Source organism: Stegostoma tigrinum, chromosome 1, assembly GCF_030684315.1.
Source record: "Stegostoma tigrinum isolate sSteTig4 chromosome 1, sSteTig4.hap1, whole genome shotgun sequence".
Classification (NCBI taxonomy): Eukaryota; Metazoa; Chordata; class Chondrichthyes; order Orectolobiformes; family Stegostomatidae; genus Stegostoma; species Stegostoma tigrinum.
The window spans coordinates 122,403,331-122,429,824 of record NC_081354.1 but is presented as its reverse complement, the minus strand read 5'-3'; the positions used below and the strand labels follow the sequence as shown (position 1 = coordinate 122,429,824).

The window sequence follows — 26,494 nt, the reverse complement described above, 5'->3', positions numbered from 1 at the left end:
TTGTTCTATCCTTTTTTAGGATCATGGGTCCATAACCTGCACTTTGACCTTCATTTTCCAAGGTTTTGCGCATTCATTTAACCTGTTACTGTCTTTGTACTTTTATGTTACCGACACATTGCTTTTAAGGCCGGTAGTAGTTTAAAATAAATGATTTAGTGTACCTGCTAAAATAATTAAACACTGAATGACTGGTAAAGCTTCATGCTCATTCATTAGTACAAAAAGAACAATGTTATAACCATCAAGTTTGCAGTTTTCAAACTGAAAAATATTGGTGCAGTATGTATAATTTCAACATCAACAAAATACAAATACGCTTTGGTGATATCGAGGCACAGAGAATTTTAATTTTTGTCCAACAACTGAAGATACTCATTTTACTTACATATCACTTGCAATGGAGGAGTTCCTCGACATAGACTTTGGAGAGAGGTCATAGTCACTGTCAGATCGGTACAGGAAAGACTCCCGCCGCTGACTATGCACAAAGTTTGCCTGTAGAATGAGCCCTGAGCCAGGGCTCGTCATTGGATCTAAGGGACTCCGTCCTGAGGATGTGCCATTGTCCACGTCAAAACTGAAAGGGAGAAAAGTACGAATAAGAAACAAACAGGAATAGATGTAGACCATTCAGTCCATAAAGCCCATCCCACCATTTCACTTAAATCAAGACAAACTGAACAGTTCAATGTCTTTTATCAAATCAACTCTGTAATTATTATCGTATTGGACAATACTAATTGTTCAGGGCAGCTGGGAGCACAGGACAGACACCATTACAACCAATAACTTTAAAGGATAGTGAAACTAACAGGGCAAAGGCTGAGAAGAAAATATGAATTAAGTTGGGGGAAACACAGTAGAGAGGAGAAGAAAACCAGATGCAAAACAAAAGGCAAGAAATAAGAAAGGAAAAGAAAAAGAAGTTGGTAGTATAATTTTCTTTAACATCTACAATAGCAATTGAAGCATGCAGCTATGGTGCGTGAGACTTGTGATAGTTAATGTTCGCGCAAGAAGAGGATGACAGACTTATTTAGGCTTCTCATATTATTAAAAGAGTGGTGACACAGAAACAGAGATGTAAATCAAATGTGCCTCAAAAGTTTACATCACCTACAGAATTACCGTAAGTTCACCCATTCGAGGCATATTAATAAGGGTCAGATAGCAAGGTATAGATTTTATTATAGATTTTATGCAACCCTGCCAGTGGGTTTGAAGGCAAAGAACACACAAATTCCAATGGCTGACCTTGCGGCTAATTCCTTCTCTAATCCCAAGCTGTCTGAAATTTTACAGGAGGCGGAGGAAGTGTTGGGTGGTCGTCATGCCCTTGTAGCTCCTGAGGACATTAGGGGTCTCACCCCATCCCCCGGAGGTATTTTGGCCACAGCAGAGGGGAGGCACATGAGTGAAGTTCAGCGACTGTAATCGTGTGGGTTAGTATTGGGCAAAGTCAAAATGTTCTTTGAGGCTCTCGTCGCCCAGTATCAGCCCTTCACTTGACACTTTGCATGGGCTTCTGAACCAGGTTCCCAGCAACACAGTACTCCCACGCATCCCTCTCTCTCCCCTTTCCTCTCCTACCCCCAAAACTCTCTGATGTTCCAAGCCAGATTTACTTTTCAGTCTGTATCCCTCAGGATTGGCTGCAGTTCAGTCAGTGGTCCTGGTAGTATTGCTGGGATTGCACAGCTGTCAGCTCATCCAATTGTTGTGAGGGGTCGGGTTCATCTTCAAGTATTTTTAACTGGAAGGACATGGGCCACAGTGTCCCTTAAAATGCAGACTGAGGGAGCAGCTGTTTAGCCTTCTCATTCTCACACAAAATCTTTGCCCAGTGTAAGTTATGATTATTTACGGATTTTGAAATATTGCTTCAGCAGTTAGGAGGACTTGACGACAAATTTGCAAAACATTTGTTTGAGAGATTTAAAAAGTGTTGTAGAGATTCAGGGGACAGCAAATGTACACAGTCAGAAGGTGAACACGTAAGCTTGCAGAGACTAATGTTTTTTCTTCGTTTGCACAATGTGTTCTTAACATCACTCAACATTGGATGCAAGTAAGGAGGGAGAAGTGACCTGGCAAACTAACCACAGAACCTTCTGATACTGTCTGCATGCTGCAGATCATTTCTCAAAAAAAAGCACAAAACTGACAAAAGATTTCTATTTGACTAACAGTCTGCTTTCATACCAGACAGATAAAAAGATTTCAAGATTCAAGTGCTGCAAAGAGTAAAGTCATGGCAAGTGCAATATTTTGCCAATGCTATGAGATTGAGACACAGTGAAACCAAGAAGCTGTTATTTGTTTTACGTCAAATCTGCTTAAAGTACATGCATTGTGCTGCTTTGTGTATTTGGCGTATTGTGAACTGGTCTGCAAATTCACTTATTGGAATCTGCATAACCTTTCTTAACAAATAATAGCTGTAAAACATCATCAGGTGTTCTACCAATGACATTTGTGTTGAAGGTATTAAAGTGTGACCATATTGCCTGCCTTACAATTACAACCCTCTCTGTACTAGTGTATGGTTTCCACTTATCAATTTGGCTTTAACTTGGAATTAAATGTTTGGGTAACTCACATCTCAAAATCCAGGAAAAGCCAAATTAATGGACTTGCACCATGTTGCAACATTGTGACAATGATTCTGCCTGTTCTTGTTTGTCTTTTTTGACATTTTCTATATCCCCTCAACTCCATTTTCCAAGGCCACCTGGTCCTTGAGCTTTGCCAAAGCTTCTCTAGATGTTGAGTAACGTTGCTTGAAATGACTTGCCCATTTTGTCTTCTATCTTACTACTTTTAGAAACGATGGTCTCTTGTGATGAGCTGGATCACCAAAGTACTGTCTCGCTAGGGAATTGTGCGCAATCCATGCTACTGCATTTAGACTTATCAATACATCATTACGATGCAATAAGTTTTTTTATTGTAGGCATCTATTTTTGATATTCCAAACAAAAACTGCCCTAACCTGTAAATAACTTTTGATAGTATTTTCAGGTTTCATTGGTAATGGAGATCGAATATAAAAATAAATTGAATATTGATTGAAACCTTCCAAATGTACCAGTTAAAACTAACTTGAACTACGGGATCACATATTGAAGCAAAGTTTTATCATTTACATTGATATTACCTCAGCATTCTACATTTATTCTAGTTACAATGATTTTAAAATCTGACAAATAAGATGATTATATAAAAAAACTCCCTGAAACCCAGGGCCTAAGTTTACATGAGAGCCATTAAGAAAAAATCTGTAATTCCAAAGTGGACGAACGGATTCAAATTCAGGCACAAGGAGGAATTTAGCGATTTATTGTGCAGTCAAAATTAGAAATGTAACCATATAAAGTACTGAAGCTGGAGAAACAACCAGTGAAAACAAATGAGTGCAAATAAAGTTTAAATGGTAAGAAGGATAGGAAAAAATGCTGTCGATGATTAAACATAAAATAAGCCTTTAATTATGTTTCGGATAACAAGTTTTGAATCAAAAGTACTGACTTCTTTGTTCTAACATGACTAGCACCTAAAAGAAATATTCTTATAGATAACCGTTTGGCAAATCAGGCATCAATTCAGGACCATGAGAGATAAACTCCAGGTGTTGTTCAAAACAAGTTAAATCTTCGAAATGGTACCACTGAGTTAAAGCCAATCTATCTAAATCAGGAGTTGTGTCAACATGATAAATTGTGTTCTTTTCTCTGTACAAACACAACATCTGTTTATGGTTAAACTCCTATTTGTTATCCTTCTCCTTATGAACGATCAGTTTTCAGGTTGGACCCGCTAAAATCTTGTTTTGCATTTGGAAATGCAGCAAACTGAAAAGGGGATTCCACTAGCAGTGAAGGAGTGCCGCTATTACAATTGTGAAGTGGTGAGAAAGTTTAAGCAGTACTTTCTGTATTGGATTCTTTAGCTAAAAGACCTTTACCACAATTCACAGAAAAAAAACAACCAAGTTTTTCATTAAAACAGTCATTATGTGAAAGTATGAAAGAAAATAAAGAACAGAGAAGAGAAGCCAGTTTCATGCTTTGGATTTATTACGAATGGAATAGCAATTTGAAACACACAAGAATTAATTTGTGAGCAAACTGCAGTCTAATAACAATCATTCAGCAAGCTCTTCAAATCTACTGCAACCTACAAATGACACTGCAAAATCAAAGGATTACTTAAACGAGATGCTGTTGAAGTTACACAATAGATAACTGGCATATACCCAGTATTTCAACAGACAAACATCTATCTTTTGGACACTGTTTAAACAAGAAGAAATCCAGTTTGGGCACTTTGTCAGCAATTCGCATTAGACTGCTACAACGACCTGCATACTCAATACTGTGCTAAGATACCGCTACAGAGTTTGGTGTTCTAAATAGGGCTTTAAACTTTTAACAATCCACATCAATGACTTAGATGAGGGGAATAACAATGTGGTAGCAAAATTTGCAGACAAGGCAAAGACTCAGAGTAAAGTGTGTTGTGAGGAAGGCAGTAGCAGTTTGCAGATGGAGGTAGATAGTTATGCGAGTAGACAAAAATCAGGCAAAAGTGGGAAAATGCAGGAGAAATGAAAATGCAAGGAATAATTGTGGAATTCTGAGCTGCAGAGGTATCTTAGTGCTCTGGTGTGAGTCACAAAAAGTTAGTATGTAGACAGCAGATGATCAGGAAGGCCAAAGGGATGCTAGCCTTTACTAAGAGAAGACTGCTTATGCCTCATTTATAGAGCACATTGATGAGACCATATCCTAAATACTTTGTGCAGTTCTGGTCTCCTTATTAAAAGGAGGATGTAAATAAATCAAGTGTGGTTCAAAGGAGATTTAGTAGATCAATATGCAGGATGGCTCAATTGTCTCATGAGACAAGGATAAACAAGCTGGACTTGTTTCCACTGGAGTTTAGAAGGGTAACAATGAAAGATCCTGAAAAATTACGGGCTGCTCTTTTAGGACAGACATTAGGAGGACTTCTTTCTCTTGGAAGGTTGCACGACTTTGGAAGTCTGTGCCTCTGAAAACAATGAAAGCATGGCCGTTGAATATTTTTAAGGCCGAGTTAAAGAAGGTAGATTCTTGTTAGACAATGGTGTCAAGGGTTATCAGGAGTAAATAGGAATATGGAACTCAAAAGAAAAACAGATCAGCTATGATTGTATTGAATGGTAGAGCAGGCTCACAGGGTAGAATGTCCTAGTCCTGCTGTTCTCTCATATGGTGGTATGTTTATAAATAGTGAGATCAAGACACTGTGGCCACACAATTCCATATAGTTGATAACCAAAATAAATGTGAGAACTATAATTGAAAAAGAAGTTGAATATTACTTGAAAATTACTCCACTAAACAAAGTCTAAACAAAGCAGTGAAACTGGACAGACCACCTGGCATCAACTTAGACACTTGAAAATGACAATGGCAGACACAGCCCTGTCGACAGTACGAAGTTTCTCTTACTAAAATCTGTGGGCTGATGCTGAAACTGGTTGGGCAGCCGCCTGACTTTGTCATACTTAGAGACAGACAATGACAGAGACACCATCATCGCCATCTCTGGTATGTCCTGTCCCACCAGTAGAATGGACCCAGCAGAAGTGGCAGCATAACAGGATACAGTCAGGGAAGAGTTGTCCCTGGGAGTTCACAACATTGACTCCAGACCCCATGGCTTCTGAAGGCATCAGGTCAACATGAGCAAGGATATGACCACCAAGCAACCCTCACTCATCCTCTGGCCTGATAAATCAATTTTCCTCCATGTTGATTGTTGTCTATGACTTGGGAATGTAATCTGGATGAGGGACTTCAATGTCCATCACCAAGAGTGGCTTGGTAGCACTGCTGCTTATCAAGTGGGCTGAGTACTACAGGATATAGCTGCTAGACTAGGGCTGCAGTTGGTGCTGAGGGAGCTAACATGTGGCAAAAATCTCCATGACTTTGTCCTCATCAATCTGTCTGCTGCAGTTACATCTTTCCATTACAATGCTGGTAGGATTGGCCATAGCTCTGTTCATGTGAGAGGCAGTCCCACCTTCACAGTGAGGTTAACCTCCACCACACTATATGGCACACCTACCAGGCTGAACGGGATACACTTCAAAACATTTATTTTTTTGGTATATGTTGACACAGTACTTTCCCCTCTTCCTTCTTGAAGATGTCCCACTGTTCTGACACAGATTTGCCCAAATGTAAGTCGTTCCAGTCCACTATGGCCAAATCATATGTGACATTATTTAAATTGGCTATCCAAGTATTATTTAACCAAGTGTGGCATCAAGGATGTCAAACAAAATTAGCATCAATAAAAATCAGGGGGACAATTTTTGACTGATTAAAGTGATGCCAGACACAAAGGAAGATAATTGTGATTGCTAGAGGTCAAACATTCCATCAATTCATAGACTCCATCAACTGCCAAAGTGAGATTTCACCCACTGACCCTGGAATAATAAGGCAGGCCTCTGGATTACTAGTCGAATGAGGTTAAGATCATACCACCATCTCTCTTTGAAACTTTGTGTTAGGCTTTAGCAGAAAGTACACAGTGTTAATGTCAACTGAAACTAAATAAGAAACGAGAGTCCCAGCATTATCTGGAATAGGCCCAGTGTGACAGTTTGAACCTTGCGCAGGAGAAGGAAGAGCTTTAGTTCAAACCTGGAGTGGGAGACAACAGCATTTGGAAGAAGAATACTCACTTAGTAACCAATGGTTATGCTGCTTACCTTACCCCATACATGTTCTGCTTCTTTGTGCTCCAAAATTATAATCAGGTTCTGTTTCAGACAGCTATGCCTTTTATAATAAATGCTGCATCACAGTTGTGCGTGCATGTTCCACTTATACTTTGGATGCCAGCACATAGGTCTCACAGCTTTCTGGTTAGCAGCAGGAGGATTAGTGTTATGCAATACCTATTCCTGCACAGCCTGGGTAGTTTATTTAATAGGTTAATGGGGCTCTTATGACTGTAAGACACAGGAAAAGAAGCATGCCTTTCAACCCACTGCACCTGTTCCACCATTCAATGTGATCATGGCTAAACTGAGAATCAATTCCATTTTCATGCCTTTTCCCCATTATCCTTGATTCCCGTATGAATAATAACTAACATTCAGTCACTCAACCACCAATGCTCCGTCGACAGACAAGGATATCAGATACTTAGGAACACCAACATCCGCAAGTTCCCCTCCAAGTCACTCACAATCCTGACTTGGAAATATATTGCTGTTCTTTCGCTCTCAGTATGTCAAGACTTTTCAATACCCTCTACTATGTGGACACATGGAATATAACAACTCAAGAAGCCAGCTCACCACCACCTTCTCGAGCGCATCGAGGCACAGGCAATCAATGCCAACCACTCAGTAACTCCTGTATTCCATGAGGGAATAGAAGAAGTCAGTCAATCTCAGCCTAGAATACACCTAACAACATAGCCCCAACAGCCTTTTGTGGTAAAGAATTCTATAGATTTACTACGCCGAGAGAAAAGAATACTCCTTATCTCTGTCTTCAACAGGCAATTCTTTATTCTCAATTTATGCCCTCTGGTCCTAGACCCTTCCACAAAGAAATTACCTTGTCACATTTACCCTGTCAAGTCCTCTCATAACCTCATATGTTTCGATAAGCTCTCCTCTCATTCTTCTATACTTCAATGAGCGCAAGCACAACATTCTCAAAAAAATCTCTCCATATTTGAAATGAACTTAGTGAACCTTCTCTGGGTGGTGTCCAATGCATGTATAACTTTCCTGAAATAATGAGATCAAAACTGTTCAGCTATGTCCTGACTAGCGCCCTGCATATTTTGAGCACGACATGTTTATACTCTATTCCCTTGAAATAACAGCCAACTGTCTATTTGCTTTCCCGACTACCCACCAAACATGGTTGCCAACATGTTGTGATTTATTCACAAGGATCTCCAAATTACTGTGGTGCAGTTTTCTTCAATCCTTTTCCATTTAATGCCAGCTCCACTACTCTTCCTGCGCAAGTGCATAACCTTCCCACATTACATTTCATTTGCCAAGTTTTTGTTCACACATTTAACCAGTCTATATACCTCTGCAGCATCAGTGTCATCCTCACCACTTGCCTTCCCATATTTCCCCATCCCTATCTTGGCTACAGTACATTGACTTTTCTCATTCCAGACACTAATGTGTATTATAGTTCCAGCGCCGATGCCTGTGGCACACCACTGGTTTCAACTGCCATCTGAAAATGCCCCCTTTATCCCACTTTTTGTCTTCTGTTCATTCGCTAATCCTCTATCCATCTTAATGTATTACCCCCAACAGCAATGGTATTTATCTTTTTAAGTAGCCTCATGTGCTTACTCTCGCAGAGATATTATTTAGATGCTAACTTTCTCATTTGTACAAATGGACAGGAAACAGATACTTAATGTCGTGTGTCCACATTTGTGGGTGCAATTAAACTAGGCGGAAGAGTAAAATTGAATGACACAGCTCAGAACTTACAGGAACAGCTGGAGCATAGTAAGTATATATAGATCAATCTGAATGGTAACAAGTGTCGGGTCCTGTTAAAGCATGTAATAGAAGACACGCACAGACACAATGTAACAAAACTATTAATGAAGCTGAAGGGGACCTCTGGCTTACTCTGTCAATGATGAAGTTGCCAGGAGGCTGGCCCCAGAAATGTAGGGCTAATCCATTTTCTGGTCACTAATCATGTATCACAGGTGTTTTTTTTCTTCTTTTATTCATTCATGCGGTGAGGGCATCACTGGCTAGGCTGGATTTATCGCCTATCCGTAATTGCCCAGCGGGCAGTTAAGAGCCAACCACATTGTTATGGGTCTGGATTCACGTGTAGGCCAGACCAGGTAAAGCTGGCAGTTTCCTTCCCTAAAGGGCAGTAGTGAACCCTACGGGTTTTTCTGACAATTGACAAAGGATTCACGGTCATCATTAGATTCTTAATTTCAGATTTATTCTTGAATTCAAATCCTATCTACCGTGGCAGGATTCAAACCCCAGTCCTCAGAATGTTATCTGGGTCTCTGGATTAACAGACCAGCAATAATACCACTAGGCCATCGCCTCCCCCATCTCATTTTGCATCAGGTGAGCTACCAGCTGTCTATCCACCATCATGCCAATTGAGCCACTTAAGTGCCCAATTCATAGGCACTTGGAGGCCTCTCCCCCACTCCTGGAGCAATTATTGAGGAAATGGGCAGAGACGGGTGCTAGATATGAAACCTGCTGGGTTTCACTAATCAGGCCACTAACAGGAAAGAGGGAGAAGTGGTTTAATGTTTCACCTCCTTTTCAGCACCACCAGTGGAGGATTTGCCAACAAGATTTTCCTCTGACCATCGTTCCTTTCCAGTTTTGCCTCCCACCACACCTATGCACCTTGGCTCCAACTGCTCAACAGGACCTCCTAACTAGGTACCACTGGTAACTAACCCACCACCTCCTCCCAACTTAATCTTCCCACCCATGCCCAGTGAAGACCAACATCAGGGTCTGGATGAAGTTCTAGCAAGCATCACCATTCCCAGTGCTGCAGCTTAGAGCAGAAGGAATGGCTGTCAGAAGGTTAATTCCCTCCCCTGACTAGGGAAAAGGCCTCACTATGAGCTAATTTACGGCCCATTTAAAAGCTGTCAGACAATCCGATGAGGTGAGGGCAGGTTGGCCACCTTCATTTTCTTAGATGGTAGATTGCAATGAAATATAAACTCTTACCCTTCGACTCGACATTAAACAGCTGCTTAACTCGTGCAGAGCATTTAAAGAAAGACTGACATTTGTACAGGGATAATGGGAACTGCAGATGCTGGAGAATCCAAGACAACAAAATGTGACGCTGGATGAACACAGCAGGCCAAGCCGCATCTCAGGAGCACAAAAGCTGACGTTTCGGGCCTAGACCCTTCATCAGATGAAGGGTCTAGGCCCGAAACGTCAACTTTTGTGCTCCTGAGATGCTGCTTGGCCTGCTGTGTTCATCCAGCCTCACATTTTGTTGTCTCTGACATTTGTACACCCCACCTTTCACAATCTCAAGATTTTCTCACCATGTCTTCAAACTAATTTTTGAAGCTCAATCAGTGATGATACAGGAAACAGTATATCCCACAAACAGCAAAGTGATAAGGAAAATAATCTGTTTCAGCAATGTTGGCTGAGGGGCCAAGGCACTTGCTTGATCAAAATACCTCGATCGTTAACTGCCCTGCACTTTCTGCAAATTGCAGGCCCTCAGTTCACTGCCTCTTCCAAAGACTGGCACCCAGAGAGTGTGTACTTAGTACAGCACCAGAGTCAGCCTACGGTTTGGTGGTCATGGTTCTGGAGCAAAACACGAACCCACTATCTCTCAGATGAGGCTGCTACCAACTCAGCCACTGCTGACATTTAGTTATTGGAGTCAATACAGCAGGGAACTACAACTGTAGCAATGGTCCACTGTCAAAGAACTTGAAGTAAAAATAAGTCATGATTAACCCACAGTTTCCTCGTCTGACCACATGTTGACTTCCATGGTCAGTTCTGGTCAGTGCAGCACGTGAGGAGAACTTTCAACCGGTGGAGGGACTGCAGGAAAAAGCAGTAGCCTCTTGCTGTTGCATTGTTAGAACTCCAGGTAATTTCTAAAGAATAGGGAGACCAAGGCCTTGCAGCTTAGAAAGGAGGCACGTAAAGGAAATTTCACAGAGGTACACAAAGTAATTAACAATATCAACAAAGTGAATCAAGATCTAAATTTCAAGAATAGGACAAGAATACAAAGTTAAGTTAAATTTAGGGGCGGCATCAACATATTTTATCTTCACGGAAAAAAAAATGATAAACAACAGGAATAGACTCCCAAACAGGCAAGTTAAAGAAAAAGTCTGGGATTATTAAAGAGATAACTAAAATCGGCAGCAGTAACATAAAGGATTCTTTCAGATGAGCTAGGATGACGCAATTGGTCTTCCCAATCCATAATTATCTTCAGAAAATAATTTCCTGAAGAAACTGAACATGATTGTCAATGTCCCACTCATGGCTGTATAGTTTTATACGACTCAAAAAGCTGAACACTGACTGTAATCATCCTAAATTTAGATGTTTCATCCTGCTGAGAAACGTTCTTTTGTGTGATGCTGATGCCAGCAGTCACCCTCCAGGGATTGCTGCTTCGTACTTATCAAGCAACAAGTACTTACATGTTGATATGTATCTCTGGAACTGTCAATACACTTACTCAACAAACGTCACTCACAGATGCTTCTGTTCAGCCAAGCAAAGGAAAACCCGAAGATCTTCCATACCACCGGGGGATGTTTATCCTCATGCAACAGCAGATAAAGATAACAGATACTGAGATATTTTATTTCAAACAAAGTCACATCCTGTAAATAACCGGATCGTGTTTTCTCATGTGCTGAGCACTTCATGGAACTTGAAAACACAGGAACAAGAGTAGGCAACTCAGGCCTTTGAGCCTGCTCGAGCAGTCAATAACACCCCATGGCTTATCTGATTGTGGCATTAGCTCCAACTTCCCTGATGCACTTCATAAGGCTCGACTCCCTTGTCTATCAAAACCTGTCTGACGGGGCCTTCCAAAAATGTAAAGACCCAAGTGCCACTTCACTGGGAGGCGCATTGAGCACATATTTGGGTTTCATAGCAAAGAGCAGACAGCAATGGCTGTAATGATCATCAATACTGAAAAATGGATCTACAACACAGATTTCAGAAGCAAAACATCAACAAAAATGATTATATTGCTCGTCACGGACGTTTAATCAGTACTAAGTATTAGGTCAAGTTCTCTTAGGTGTGTATGAATTAAATCTAATCAAAACTAAATTCAAAACGAAATCATTGAAAAGAATTCAAAACATTGTGAACATTTGAAATGATCTAATGCGAAGTCAAAGCATTCTGTCAGTCTGTTGAGGATCCCACTGACCTGAAGAAACCTTCAGGCACCTAACTGGGCACTTTTTAGCCTTCCCTGCCTTTGCCATCTGTAGTATGGTTTAAGACCATCCACCAACTGCTACAAGCCAATTACAGGCTAGCAGCTCCTCTGCTTCCTCAGGCCGTAGCGGGAAGGGTTCAAAATCATTGTAAGATGCTGGGCCAAAGATTCTATCTTTTATTCATTCACACAAATTTACTAGGCCGATATTCATCATCACCCTTCATTTCCCAGAGGGCAATTAAGAGTCCATCACATTGCTGTTGATTAGAATTCACATGTAGGCCAGGCCAGGTAATGACAGCAGATTTCTTTCTCTAAACGGTATTAGTGAATCAGATTGGTTTTCTGACAACTGCCAATTATTTTGTGATCACCATTAGACTCTTAATTCCAGACCTTTTCTGAGTCCAAATTCCACCATTTGCTACGTTGTCTGAAGAACATTACCTGGGTCTCTGGATTGTTGGTCTAGAAGTACCACAAGGCCGTAGCCTCTCTGAGGTGGGTGAAGACAAGATGGAGGTTGAATAAGAGTGTTGGTTAGGGCGTTGGAAACGATGGCAGGGGCTTGGCTATAGCAATCCTTCTTCTCGGGTCCCTTGATAGGTAGAGTGCATAACTATGAGTGATTCAGCCCCAGAAACTCAAGTATATGAACATATGAATAGGGAGGAGTAGGTCATATAATCCTTCAAATCTGCTCTGTATTTCAATAAGATCATGGCTGATCAGATTCTAATTGCAAATCTACATCTCAACTCCCTCCTTGGTTTTTAACAAGAATCTATCCTCTCTGCCACAAAAATATTCAATGACTTTGCTTTCACTACCTTTCAAAGGAACTGAGTTCCAAAGATCTACGAATGTGAGAGAGTTAATATTTTGCCTTATGTTAATTTTAAATGGGTGACCCCAACTTTCGAGCAGTGACCCCTAGTTCTACATCCTCCCAAAAGAGGGAGTATCCTTTTGACATCTATCCTATTAATATCCTTCAGGATTGGATGTGTTTTAATACAGCCACTTCTTACTCTTTTCAAATCCAGTGGTTACAAGCATAGTCTGTTAAATCTTTCCCCATATAACAAATCGTCCATTCCAGGTGTTAGTTGAATAAGCCTTCTCAGAACTTCTTCGAATTCATTTGCAGTTTTTCTTAAATGAGCTGACTAATATTGTGTAGAGTTCCTGAGATATGGTGACACCAGTACATTTATAACTGATGTATAACCTCCCTGCTTTTGTATTCAATTCTCTTCATGATAAGTGAGAATAATTGATTAGCTTTCCTAATCATGTGTTGCACCTGCATAGTAGTCATTTGTGATTTATACACTAGAACGCCCAGATCTCTCTATCTCAGAGGTCTGCAATTTCTCATCATTTAGGTAACTTGTTCATTTTTCATTCTTCTTGCCAAAAATCAACAAATTCACATTTTCCCCACATTATACTCCATTTGCCGCATCTTTACTCACCAACTTGATTAAATAATTTTATAATCTCCTTATGCCTGCTTCACAACTTATTTTCCAGTGCTGAATAAGATCTTTGAGCTTGAAACATTAACTCTGTTTCTTTCTCCATAACCTGCAGTTTGTCTGGCATTTTCTGGTTTTATTTCATATTTCTAGCATCTGCAAAATGTAGCCTTCATTTTACTTTACTTCCAATGTTTGATTTTCAACATATTTGGAAAACATATCTCCATATACTCATCAAATTCATTATACAACTCACTGTTAAACCCAACAGTGTTGGAAAGCTGCATGTCAGTCTAATCATTAAAGGATAGAGTAAAAAAGTAGGGAAGTGTTGCTGTTACTGTGCAATGCTTTAGTGAGACTACATTCAGAGTATTGCAAAAGTTTCAGTCCCTGTACTTGAGAAGGGATATAGTTGCATTGGAGGCAGTTCACAGCAGGTTATCTCGATTGATTCCAGAGCTGAGGAGTTTGTCTTATGAAGAGACATTAAGCAGTTTCAGTCTATACTCTCTGGAGTTTAGAAGAATGAGAGATCTAATTGAGATATTGAAGATACTAAAGGGGATTGACAAATCAGGCATGGAATGGTTGTTTCCTCGTGCAGGCAATCAAGAATGAGAGAATGTAATTTTAGGGTCAGGGGTAGTGCATTTAAAACAAAGATGAGGATAAATTCATTCTATCAAATAGTCGTGAGTCTGCAGGATTCATTACCCCAGAGTGGAGTCAAGCTGGGACATGGAGTAAATTTAGGGAGGAGATAGGTAGATTCATAATGTGTTACAGGGTTATAGGGAGTAGGCATATGTGGATATTCCATCAAATTACAGTGAATTTAAGGATAATTATTGCAAATAATGCAAAATATTTCCATGTGGAGTAAAATAGAAACACTGGTGAAATGTAATGCCCGTGAGTTTGGTGGCAATTAATTCAATTACCAGTGGTTACGTTGTCATCATTAGGCCAGCTTTTTACTTAAATTCAAATTTCATGAGTTGTTATGGTGGGATATGAAATCTTATCTTCAGAACACTAGCTGGGGTTCTGAATTACTACAACAAAATCAAAGTTGCTGGAAAAGCTCAGCAGGTCTGGCAGCAGTGGAGGAGAAAACTGAGTTAACGTTTCGGGTCCGGTGGCCCTTCCTCAGAGCTGAGGTTCTGGACCCAAAACGTTAACTCTGTTTTCTCCTACACAGATGCTGCCAGACCTGTTGAGCTTTTCCAGAAACTTTGTTTTTGTTGCTGATTTACAGCATCCACAGTTCTTTTGGTTTTTATTCTGAATTATTAGCCCAGTGACTCACCCGCCTTCCCTGAATTAATAACAGGATGGCCTCATGTTGCCATCACTGACATTCACCTCATGGTGGGAGACAGACTCATCATGCGGGAAGCTAAAGAAGAGGTCAAACCCATGTGGGGTTGCCTATGGGCTCCCAAGGATTTCCTCGTTCAAAAGCATTTAGTCCCTGATCGAGCAACCCCACATTGGGAAGGGCAGGATGTACTGATAGTCAACCGCCTGTGTCCCTTGGCGATTCTGGGTCTCTGCTGGATGTAGTACCCGCAGCAATCATTAATCATCTCATTGGCACTGCTGAGCAAGTAGGATTTGCTGGTAAGCAGCAGGTATCTGTGTGTGGGACGGGGCAGCTAGGGCCCTATCCCAGGGATGTTGAACTGCTGAAAACTGAAGAGCTTGACTGACACTGAAATCAGAGATAATGGGAACTGCAGATGCTGGAGAATCCACGATAACAAAGTGTGAAGCTGGATGAACACAGCAGGCCAAGCAGCATCTCAGGAGCACAAAAGCTGACGTTTCGGGCCTTAGAACGAAGGGTCTAGGCCCGAAACATCAGCTTTTGTGCTCCTAAGGTGCTGCTTGACACTGAAATCAGCTGGGTCTTCCCTAAAAGAGGCAACACAGAGCTCTCAGTGGCTCTCCAGCCTTCACTAAATATTATCATTTAATCCTCTTTGAGAGATGCAATTGAGTGGAAATCACTTCTTTTCTGTTTCCGGACATGGGTTAGATTTACAATGTATATTATTGTTTATTATGACACATAGCCGAAAAAGTCCAAGTATGATAAAAATGTATCAGGAGGATGGACTGCTTTAAATAGCCTTCTCACAGACATTTGTTATGGCATTCGGCAAGCTCTTAAATCCACTTAGAACAGCGTCCTTGTTTTTCCACATCAAGCATACATGGTTCAAGTCGTATTTATGCTTCAAAGAAAATTCAGTCCATCAACATGGTGCCCACTAGGCTATCGGGCAGCCTTTAGTAGAAGTCTGAACCTTTACCTCCGAGAAGAAATTCAAGTCAACATACCAGCTTTTCAACCATTTACAAAATGCTGCTTTGTAAAAGTTCACAGACAATTTTCTCTAACCACCTGACACTGAAATGCATATTGCCCTGTGGGAGTCTTGGAAACCTTGGCTCAGACTGTAAGCGTGGCTCATTCTATGCCCAGAGTTCATTACAGGTCCTTTATGATGCCAGTTGGTTCTGCTTTTGGAAACTAGCAACGCTAATGATAAAAATATTTGAAACACATTAACCAACAATAAAGATCACAGGCTCAAGTTTGCATTTACTCTGAGCAACCAGATTATTCCAAATTCTGCCCATAATTGGGAATACTATAGAATGTGCATTTTTTTTAAGAAGTTACATTTGTCAGATTTTGCGGGAAAAATTCAATGCATTTATATTTCATTGGTGTCTTCCTTAAATTTGCTAAATGCATCAGAATCAGTGACTAGAATAACTAATTAAAATGGTATCAGATAAAAGCTACCCTTTTTAGTGTTCAATACAACATCCATACTTTTGGGGTTGGCATGTTAAAATTGTTTTGAAAACATGTCCTAAATATTATTTTATAATATATTAAATCTATTAGCTGAATATACTGATTTATATTAGGATATCTGCATTAAAATCAGCGGGACATGTCTTGAACTTTTGACAAGAGCACATTTGGAAGCAAAGGACAATGGCTACAGAAGCTAAAATACTGAATTTGTGAAGATTCAAGCTGTTTAATGGAGACATGGAGTCTATAAAGCTTTTAAGGACAGAATTTACATGGCCCAACGAGTGGGCGTAAACTATATTTGACTTTAACTAACAGATACTTAGCGGGAAATTGAGATGGGGGCAAGGGCCCTCTCTCTCTGAATTCACTCCCATTAAAGTTTGAGTGTTGAATATCGAAAAGAGGACATCATTGCTTGCAAGCTGAAATTTCTTAAGGGGAGAACCCTCAAGCAACTCCACAGATTTCTAATTTCCCCTGAAGACAAACAATTACAATAGTTAAAAGAAAACTCTCAGACCAGCAGCTACTGTGGAAAACGGCCCTGTAAAAAAAACCTTCCAGACAAGTCATGAATACTTTCAAAAAGCCAAGTTTTAAAACTTAATACTTTCCCGCACTCTAACATACTTTTGCACCCTGGAGGAATTGTGCCTGTTTTGTTTTGCATTAGTGGGTAGTTGGATATGATTTTCTGTTTTAAAATATTTTGGTTACAATGTCTGCATTTTTATTTCAAAAACTTACTCAAACAAAACTCTAATTGTTCATTTAAGGAACCTGGTTGACTTATTTATCGCATCAAGTTATAGACAGCGAAGTTTTCAACCAATTAAATTGGCAAAGTCACCACCATTTTGAATTCAAACTCTTTTCACTAGCACAAGAATGAAGAGAATATATGAATCAATTCATAGCTTTTGACTTGGTCATAACAGATACTTGGGCGATTTTGGATGGCATTCAAATCACAGGCAAAGAGGATAATTGGAAGTAGGAACCGAATAATCCCAAGGCATTATTTAAAATAGCAAAAATACAGTCTCATGCTAACTAAAATGTCCACTTTCAAGGCTTATGCTTTTTCACAAAAGAGCAAAGTCAACACACAACACCTCTTCTTCCTCAGGCAGTTCAGGAAATTCAGCATGTCCCTAAGGTCCCTCACTAACTTCTACAGATGCACTTCGGAAGAAGGGTCCCGACCCGAAACGTCAAGCTTTCCTGCTCCTCCGATGCTGCTTGGTCCGCTGTGTTCATCCAGCTTCACACCATGTTATCTCAGATTCTCCAGCATCGGCAGTTCCGACTATCTCTCTTCCAGCCATGGACTCTCTTCATCTGGCTTGCTGCTGCAGAAAGGCTGCAAACATCAAAGACCCATGGCACCCTGATAATGATCTCCTACAACCTCTTCTGTCCAGCAGAAGATTCAGAAGCCTGAACATACACACAAGCTGGTTCAGGAACAGCTTCTTTCCGGCCGTTATCAAACTGTTGAGTGGACTCCAGCCTCAAATAATCTCAGCTGCAATGAAACCTGTACGTCTCAAAGTGTTTTTGATCTGTACGTCCTTTGCTTGCTGTTGTCTGCCTGTACTGCTCAGAAACAAGGCTTTTCACTGTATTTCAGTGCACGCGACAATAAAATGTATCAGATCACCTGGAACACAGTTCGAATGGACTATCAACTAATGAATTGAAAAGTATGGTAAAGCTGTAGAAGATATAATTTCAACTAAAGGCTGAAGAATTTCAAAACCTAATGGCCAGTGAATTGGAGGAGCCAGAGGCAAGGCTAGAACCCGAAACAGATAAAACACCTTTCAAAAAAACAGTAGTTGAAACTGAAGAGGCTAGAGATATGACCAAGAAAAGACCACAAGTTTATGACAGTGTGTGGAGCTGGATGAACACAGCTCTCACCCTCTCTACCCTGTCAAAACCAATCATGACTTTGAACACTTCAATCAGAGCATGTCCCAACCTTCTTCTCTCCAGGGAGAACCGTCCCAACACCTTCAAATCAATTCTCATAGCTGAAGTTTCTCATACCTGGAGATTTTCTAGTATGTCGTTTCTGAATTAGTTGACTGATAGCCCAGCCTGCAGAGAAAACAGCAGACTGTGTCACACTGACATGCTGAAACAGTACCACTGGTGGGAGGAAGATAAACAAGCCAGGCAGTAGAAATAATGGAAGAAAAAGGAGTTAGTCATAGTCATTGAATATTAGAGACCGACAGCACAGAAAAAAAGGCCCTTCAGCCAACTGCACTCTTACCAGCCAAAATCAATAACCTAATTATTCTAATCTCACTTTTTCACACTTGCCTTGTACGTTTTAGCATCACAAGTGCATATCAAAATATTATGGAGGTTTCTATCTCTACTATCTTCACAGGTGGTAAGTTCCAGATTCCCACCACCCTCTGGGTGAAAAGTTTTTTCTCACGTCTCCTCTAAAACCTCTTCCCTTTTCTTCAACCAATGGCCCCAGCCACTGATATGTGACAATACGTGCTGTATTTCGAAGGGTTTGCTTTTAAATAAATGTCGATCCTCATCTGTTCTTCCCCCATGATCTGCTGTAAATACGGTATTGTTTTTAAACCTTCAACAGAGCGTTCATACCTGGGGAGGAACAGTAACACAAGACGTGAGTCATGTACTACTTAAATATTCAATAGATGTTTATTACAACTCCTGGTATGTGACTTTACATTACAATCACAGTCTCTGCTATGTCTAGTCTCACAGTGAGCAATTCAGTTGCAAAATTTAGCCCGTTTTCCTCAGCATATCATGTTGCAAGTGGCTCTAGTAAGATGGAGACTGAGACTTTTATACCAAGAGGTCACATGTTGTGATATAGTGATGATGTAATAAATGCGTCTCTTAAAGGTATATTCAATATGCTGCCTGGCCTGCTGTGTTCCTCCAGCTCCACACAATGTTCTCTCTATTTTCAATACAAGCTGCGTGACACAGTACAACAGAGGAAAGCTTGCACAATTCCCCACTTGAACCCCCAACTATTTGGTTAGTTAACACCGAACTATTAATGGGAGTAGATACAAAGTCATACATAACATAAATATGGAGAAGTCCTCTCTCACAAAACAGAATCCCATCATCTAGATCCTGAGAAACAGACCAAGGCGAAAGCAGAAATCCAATACATGCTATAAAACAAATTGACTGAATTAATCATATAGTCGGAGCTACTAACTCAAAGACAAAAGTCCAAGTCTGATGGTTACAGTTAATGCCATAACCAGATGGAATCCTACCCAATTCTTCACCTGCATGATTGTACTAACAAGTTAGAAAGTCTTATTTTTATAACAAAACTTTATAGGTTAAAGGGCTACTGGCAAGTTCTTTTGAAACGCCAGTTAGGAGAGACATTGGTCTCAATCACCCCAGACAGCCTTTTTTCCAATGATGAGTTATACCATTGAGATTAAAAAATATTTAGGCCACTTTTCATAGGCTGATGAACAATCTAGTAGTGGATATCCTTAGCGATGTAAACTCCTGCTGGCCGGCCTGGATAAGTAGGTATGGGAGCTGCACACCATTGCTTTACCTCAATGTAGGGGGCAGGCTCTCCTCAACTGCTATTGGCCAGGCCGTAAAAGCTCATTTTTGGAGAAGTTGTAAACAAGGTACCTCTATCTTTAAATACCCTTCGCCTCAATAGCCAGTCACATTGTCATGGCACCTAACTTGCTACCCAACCTCAAGAGTCCGCCCAAAGTCTTTAACTAAATAGCGAGATCACACTTTAGCCATTAATACCCACACAGGGCCGTCTGCCATTATTACCTACAGTCTAATATTAACGCCCACAGAGCTCAGAACCAATAATACCCACACATTACGGGGTCATTAAAATCCACACAGCTCAGGGCTGCTGACCTGCAGCTGAACTTGACAGCAGGGTTCGGAAAGCGAGAGGAAAATTTAAGCCATATTTGTAACGGCTCAATCCTTGCCACAGCTAACATCCGAGATGGAAAGTTGTAGATGAGTAACACCATCCACAGTCTTATCTTTCAGCTTACTACAAAAAATAAACACAACACAAAAACTCACTCTCAATCAGGTCCATTTCATCTCCAAGAGAGCTTCCCTTGGCACAGAGACACTAAACAGGTGTCCTAACTATTAAATAGCTCAAAAGAAAAATACAAGTCTTTCTCTGGATAGATTGGAGCCTCTGGTTCTCCTTTTGTGAATGGCTTTCCGGTATTTTTAGCACATGACGGGAACATGTCCTGGACTTCCCAGTCACAAACAGATACTGGACTTGTCATTGTTTGCCTAATAGGTTACTAATGCTTCACACAACAGCTGTGAATTGTGAATTAAGTACTTGGATGAGCTGTGCCTGTTTATGCAACCGCACCTTGAATTCTGCAGCAAGGCTGTTCAAACAAATTTTGCAAAGTAAATTAATCACATTTGCAAATGTGATTTTCCAACCTAATTGAAACATTAAAGTATAGTTAACACAATATTTGAAGTTTGATAGGCTTCAATCCACAAGTGATTATGTTGAACAATCCAAAGCAAACCTACCATGTCTTTATGGGAATGGGAGCATACATACCATTGAGCCCATTCCACCATTCAACGAGGTTATGGATGATTGGGGCCTAACTCTATATACCTGCCTTTGGTCCATACCCCTGAATGTCTTTGCTTAACACAAGTTTACTTATCTCTGGTTTAAAATTAACAACTGATCCAGCATCCACTGCTGTTTGTGGAAGTGAACTCTAAACATCTACCACACTGTGTGTGGAAGTGCTTCCGAACATCTCTCCTGAACCGTCTGGTCTTAATTTTTTGACTGTGTCTTCCAGTTCTAAGACCCCCAATCAACAGAAATAGTTTATCTTCGTCTACCCTGTCTTTTCCTGTAAATATTTGAAGACTTTAATCAGAACAGCCTTTAACATTCTAAATTCGAGATCAAACAGGCCTAATTTGTGCAATCTCTCCCCTTAATTTAACTCAACTCCTGAAGAAGGGTCTAGGCCCAAAACATCAACTTTCCTGCTCCTATGATGCTGCTTGGCCTGCTGTGTTCATCCAGCTCTACACCTTGTTATCTCCTGAAGTCAGAGTATCATTCTTGCAAGCTTACATTGTACTCACTCCCCAGATCTCCTCTCAGTAGTGCAAGTGGAGCCTAACCAGGGTTTTGTATAACAGCAATCTAACTTCCACATCCTTATAATCCAGTCCTCTAAATACAAAGGCCACCTGTTTGTGTCATTTTAAAGGTCAATGCACCTAAACCCCAACAACCCCAAGTCTCTTTAGCCATCTAGTGAAAATAAATGATCTACTTTTTCTCAGGTCAAAATGAGTAATCCTCACACTTGCTTATATTGAACTTCATCTGCCAGTTTTGATCATTTACTCAGTATATCAACATCCCTACTCACCAAGCTGTTAGCGAATATTGTGAACAATTGGAGGCCCTAACTCAGATCCCTGTAGGACACCACTGGTTACATCTGAGTATCTACCCATATCCTTACTTTCTGTCACCTACCACTCAAATCAATTTCCCTTCAAATCCATGGGCTTCGACCTCAGTTAACAATCTCTTATGTGGGACTTCATCAAATACCTCTGGAGGTCCTACAAACAACATCAAGAAACATTCCCCTGCCCACTACCTGAGTCATTTCTTCAAATAAGTCAATGCGGTTTGTCAGGCATGGATTCTTTGTCATGAATCCATGTTGGTTCTCCCTGATTAACAGAAAATTTGAAGTGTCCAGTCACTCCCATCCTTGATTACAACTCCAATAATTTCCCTGCCACGGATATTAGGCTAACCAGTCTGTAATTTCCTGGTTTTCCCCTCCACACATCTGAAAATGCAGAGTGACATGTCCAATTTTCTAATGCAGAAAGACAATTCTTGTATCTGAAAGATTAAAGTTAGCGCACTGCATGTGCTCCTTTACATCCTTTAACACTTTTGGATGGAAACAATCAGGTCCTAGGGATTTGTCACTCTTTCACTGTGTTAATTTCCTCATTACTGATATTCTACTTATGTTAATTTTATTCAGTTCCTGTTCCTGAGCCACTACTAATTTCCTTGGGACATCCAGCAAGCGATCCTCATTTTCTGCTGCCAATCCTGAGGCACAGGAATTATTCAATAGGTCTGCCATTTCCCCATAGTCCTTGAGAGTGTTCCCACTTTCAGTCTCGAACCGCTCTGCACCACCCACTTTTCTCTACATTTAACTATAACATTTCTTCTTATTGATTTTCATTTCCTTTGTGAGGTGCCTTTCCTGATGCCTTTTAGTAGCTCTAATCAGCAGCTCTGTAGCCTCTCCATTCAGCATGATCTTTGTTGTTTTTTGGCATTTCTCTCAGCCCTTTCTTAGTTCTATTCTGTCCCTTATCTCTTTAGTTGTCCATGGTTGTTTCTTCTGTGAAGTGAAGCTTTTCCCTCTCGGGGGTATAAACTGGTTTTGTATTGTGTTCAATGTTTCCTTATTACAAAAATATATTTTTTCCATTGAAAAAAAATTACGCAGATACACAGTCACTGAAGCATTTCTGCACAGTTCTCGCACATGAATAATAAACAAACATTGGAATTTGGCATTCCCTGCAGTTGCAAAAAAAAGGCATCTCTTACATACACAAGACTATATTTACATACATTTGAGGCACTGAGTGTTATTGATAACTGAATGGACCCTCATTGTACTTGAAATAATGGTCTTTCACCACTACGCCCTGTAGCAGCTGCCCCAAGCTTCAGCGTGTCACTGAGCATGCAGTCCTAGACCACGGAGTGCGCCAGACTGCACTGGAAGACCAACAAGTTTCAAGCAGACCAAAGACCAACTTTCACGGAGTCGATGGCTCTATAGTAAATGTTTGTTTCGGTGTGTGACCTAGGGAACAGACAGTAGAGCATAAAGACCTGCTTGGAATGAATCCTGACAAAAACCACTGCATCTGTCTCCAGACCTACTTTGCAACAGCACATTCAGACGGAGATGTGTGACCATCTCTTCTCCCCCTCCGCAACTACCTTGAGGGCAGTGTGCAGTGGTGGAGAGAGTCTAGGTGTACAATCTCCAGTGTTTTTCAGTTGTTTTACCTATTTGCAGATTTTCCCCGTTTGCAGTGGACATTCTCTGTCTCATCCCAGTAAAGTCGGCCTTACCTAAATCTAAACCTTAGCTGGTACATGCTTATGGCTTTCAAATGCTACATCAGACTCAATAATTTTCTGATCATTATTTGATAAATGTTCACAAACATTTAGGTTACTAATTAAGTTGAATTTATTGGTCATGATTAATTCCCGATGCTGCTTGTCCCATTGCCGTTTCCAGGACTTATTGCTGTAAGTAACTATCCTAGGCAAACTCCAGAAATTCACCACCTTTCCGACAGGTGCTTAAAATCCCTGCCTAAGTTCTGCATTTATACTTTAGAGCTGCTACCAGGTGTCCATATAAAAAAATTACAGTTTCAGATCCTTTACTGTGCCTCAGTTCCACCCATACAGTATGAATGGAACTGGATGCTCTCCCTCATTTTATCCTCCCTCACCACTGAAGTCATTTTGTTTCTAAACAGTGAGGCTACTTCATCTCCTTGGCCATTTTCCCTATTCTCCCTTTATGCCTTGTGAAGTGGTATATTTAGTTGCAGTCCCAAACATCCTGCAGCCAAATCTCAGTAATAGATGCTATGTTATAATCTCCAATTTGAATTCATGCGTGCAGCTCATCTAATTTATTCCTTAGTCTGTGCATTTGTATATAGGATTCTTATTTGGGCCATGAATTCCAATCTGTCCCTCAGCACTGATGCTTTATTTACCTGTTTATTAATTCTCTCTGCTGGTTTAATCAATATGCTTCTTATAGTTTTGCCATTACCTTTCATCATATCTAAAATAAGATTGATTTGACTTTTTTTTTTACTCTTTGTCCTATTACTTGATTTTTAAACTGCGTTGACTTCCTCATACCTCCGTTCATATACTAGTTTAGAGTCCTTGTGACCATCCTGTTTAGTCTTTCTCCTTATCTCAGCAGACATTACCTGCAGTCTAATTTTACTTAAAGCAAACTCCTGGAACTCCTTCCGTAAAAGGATTTTATTTTATTCACGAGATGTGGGCTTTTCTGGCTGGGTCAGCATTTATTGCCCATCTTGAGTTGCCCTTTGGAAGGTGGCTGTGAGCTGCCTTCGAGAATCGTTACAGTCCATTCAAAGCCAGTAGACCCAGAATGCCATTAGGAAGGAGTTCCAGAATTTTGAACAAGTGACACTGAAGGTATGGCAATATATTTCCAAGTTAGGATGGTAAGAGGCTTGGAGAGGATCTTGAAGGTGGCCGCCCTTGTCCTTCTAGATGGCAGCAGTCGTGAGTTTGGAAAGAGCTGCTGTGAGATCTTTGGTGAATTTCTGCAGTGCCTCTTCTAGATAGTACAATCTGCTGCTACTGAGTGTCAGTGGTGAGGGAGTGGATGTTTCTGGATATGGTGCCAAGCGAGTGGGCTGCTTTGTCCTGGATGGTGTCAAGCTTCTCGAGTGTTGTTGGAGCTGCACTCTTCCAGGCAAGTGGGCAGTATTCCAGCACACTCTTGACTTATATGCCATGTAGAAGGTGTACAGGCTTTGGAGAGTCAGTCAGGAGATATGCTACTCACTATTGGATACCTAGTCACTGAACTACCTTCGTAGCCAAAGTATTTATATGGCTTGTCCACTTCAGTTTCTGGCTAATGGTAATCCCAAGGATATTGACAACGGGGGAATTCGGTGAGGCAAATGTCACTGAACATCAAGGGGTGCACTTAGATACTCTCTTGTTGAGATAGAACATAGAACATTACAGTGCAGTACAGGCCCTTTGGCCCTCGACGTTGTGTCGACCTACGAAACCAATCTGAAGCCCATCTAACCTATACTATTCCACTATCATCCATGTTTATCCAATGATCATTTAAATGCCCTTACAGTTGGTGAGTCTACTATTGTTGCAGGCAACTCAGAGTAAAGAACCTACCTCTGATGTCTGTCCTATATTTATCACTCTTCAATTTAAACCTATGTCCCCTCGTGCTAGCCATCACCATCTGAGAAAAAGGCTCTTACTGTCCACACTATCTAATCATCTGATCATCTTGTCTGTCTCTATTAAGTCACCTCTTAACCTTCTTCTCTCTCAGGAAAACAGCCTTAAAGTCCCTCAGCCTTTCCTCATTAGACCTTCCCTCCATACCAAGCAACATCCTGGTAAATCTCCTCTGCACCCTTTCCAGTGCTTCCACATCCTTCCTATAATGAGGCGACCAGAACCGTATGCAATACTCCAAGTGCAGCCACGCCAGATTTTTGTACAGCTGCAACATGACCTCATGGCTCCGAAACTCAATCCCTCTACCAATAAAACCTAATACACCATATGCCTTCCTATCAACCCTATCAACCTGGGTGGCGACTTTCAGGGATCTATGCACACGGACACAGAGATCTCTCTGCTCATCCACACTACCAAGAATCTTACCATTAGCCCAGCACTCTCTAATCCTGTTACTTCTTCCAAAGTTAATCACCTCACATTTTTCTGTATTAAACTCCATTTGCCACCTCTCAGCCCAGATCTGCAGCTTATCTATGTCCCTCTGTAACCTGAAACATCTTTCCGTACTATCCACAACACCACCGACTTTAGTGTCAGATGGTCTTTCTCTAACAGCACGTAGCCCGAATGGTCCTTGCCACTTATCAGCCCTAACCTGGATTATTGATCAGGTTTTGCTGGATTTGAACACGGACTGCTTCAGTATCTGAGGAGTTGCGAACTAGTCTAGCACCATTATTGAAAATGTCCTCTGATTTCTCCATATCTCTGCACGCCATCACTATCCAAAAGAAAAAAAATCTAAAGCCATCATGAAAGCTTCATTTGAACATATGCCTTCACGACATTTCCAGGCACTGCATCCCATACCCAAATAACTGTGTGAATAAGATTTTCTTGCATTACCCTTGCTTTGTTTGCGCATCACTTTAAATCTATGCCCTCTTGCTTTTGCTCATTTTATAAAGGGTAAACAGTTTCATCGAGC

General features: G+C 40.8%; 1 protein-coding gene across 9 annotated transcripts in view; it reads right to left on the bottom strand.

Moving 5' to 3' along the window:
* The window catches only part of pde4d (phosphodiesterase 4D, cAMP-specific), a 1,334,021-nt gene that overhangs the window by 258,101 nt on the left and 1,049,426 nt on the right, over positions 1-26,494 (bottom strand). For all 9 annotated transcript variants that reach the window (XM_048534576.2, XM_059648315.1, XM_048534564.2 and 6 more), the window contains one exon: positions 389-580. In XM_048534576.2, the coding sequence (XP_048390533.1) occupies positions 389-580 (192 nt within the window). The remainder of the gene's footprint in view (positions 1-388; positions 581-26,494) is intronic.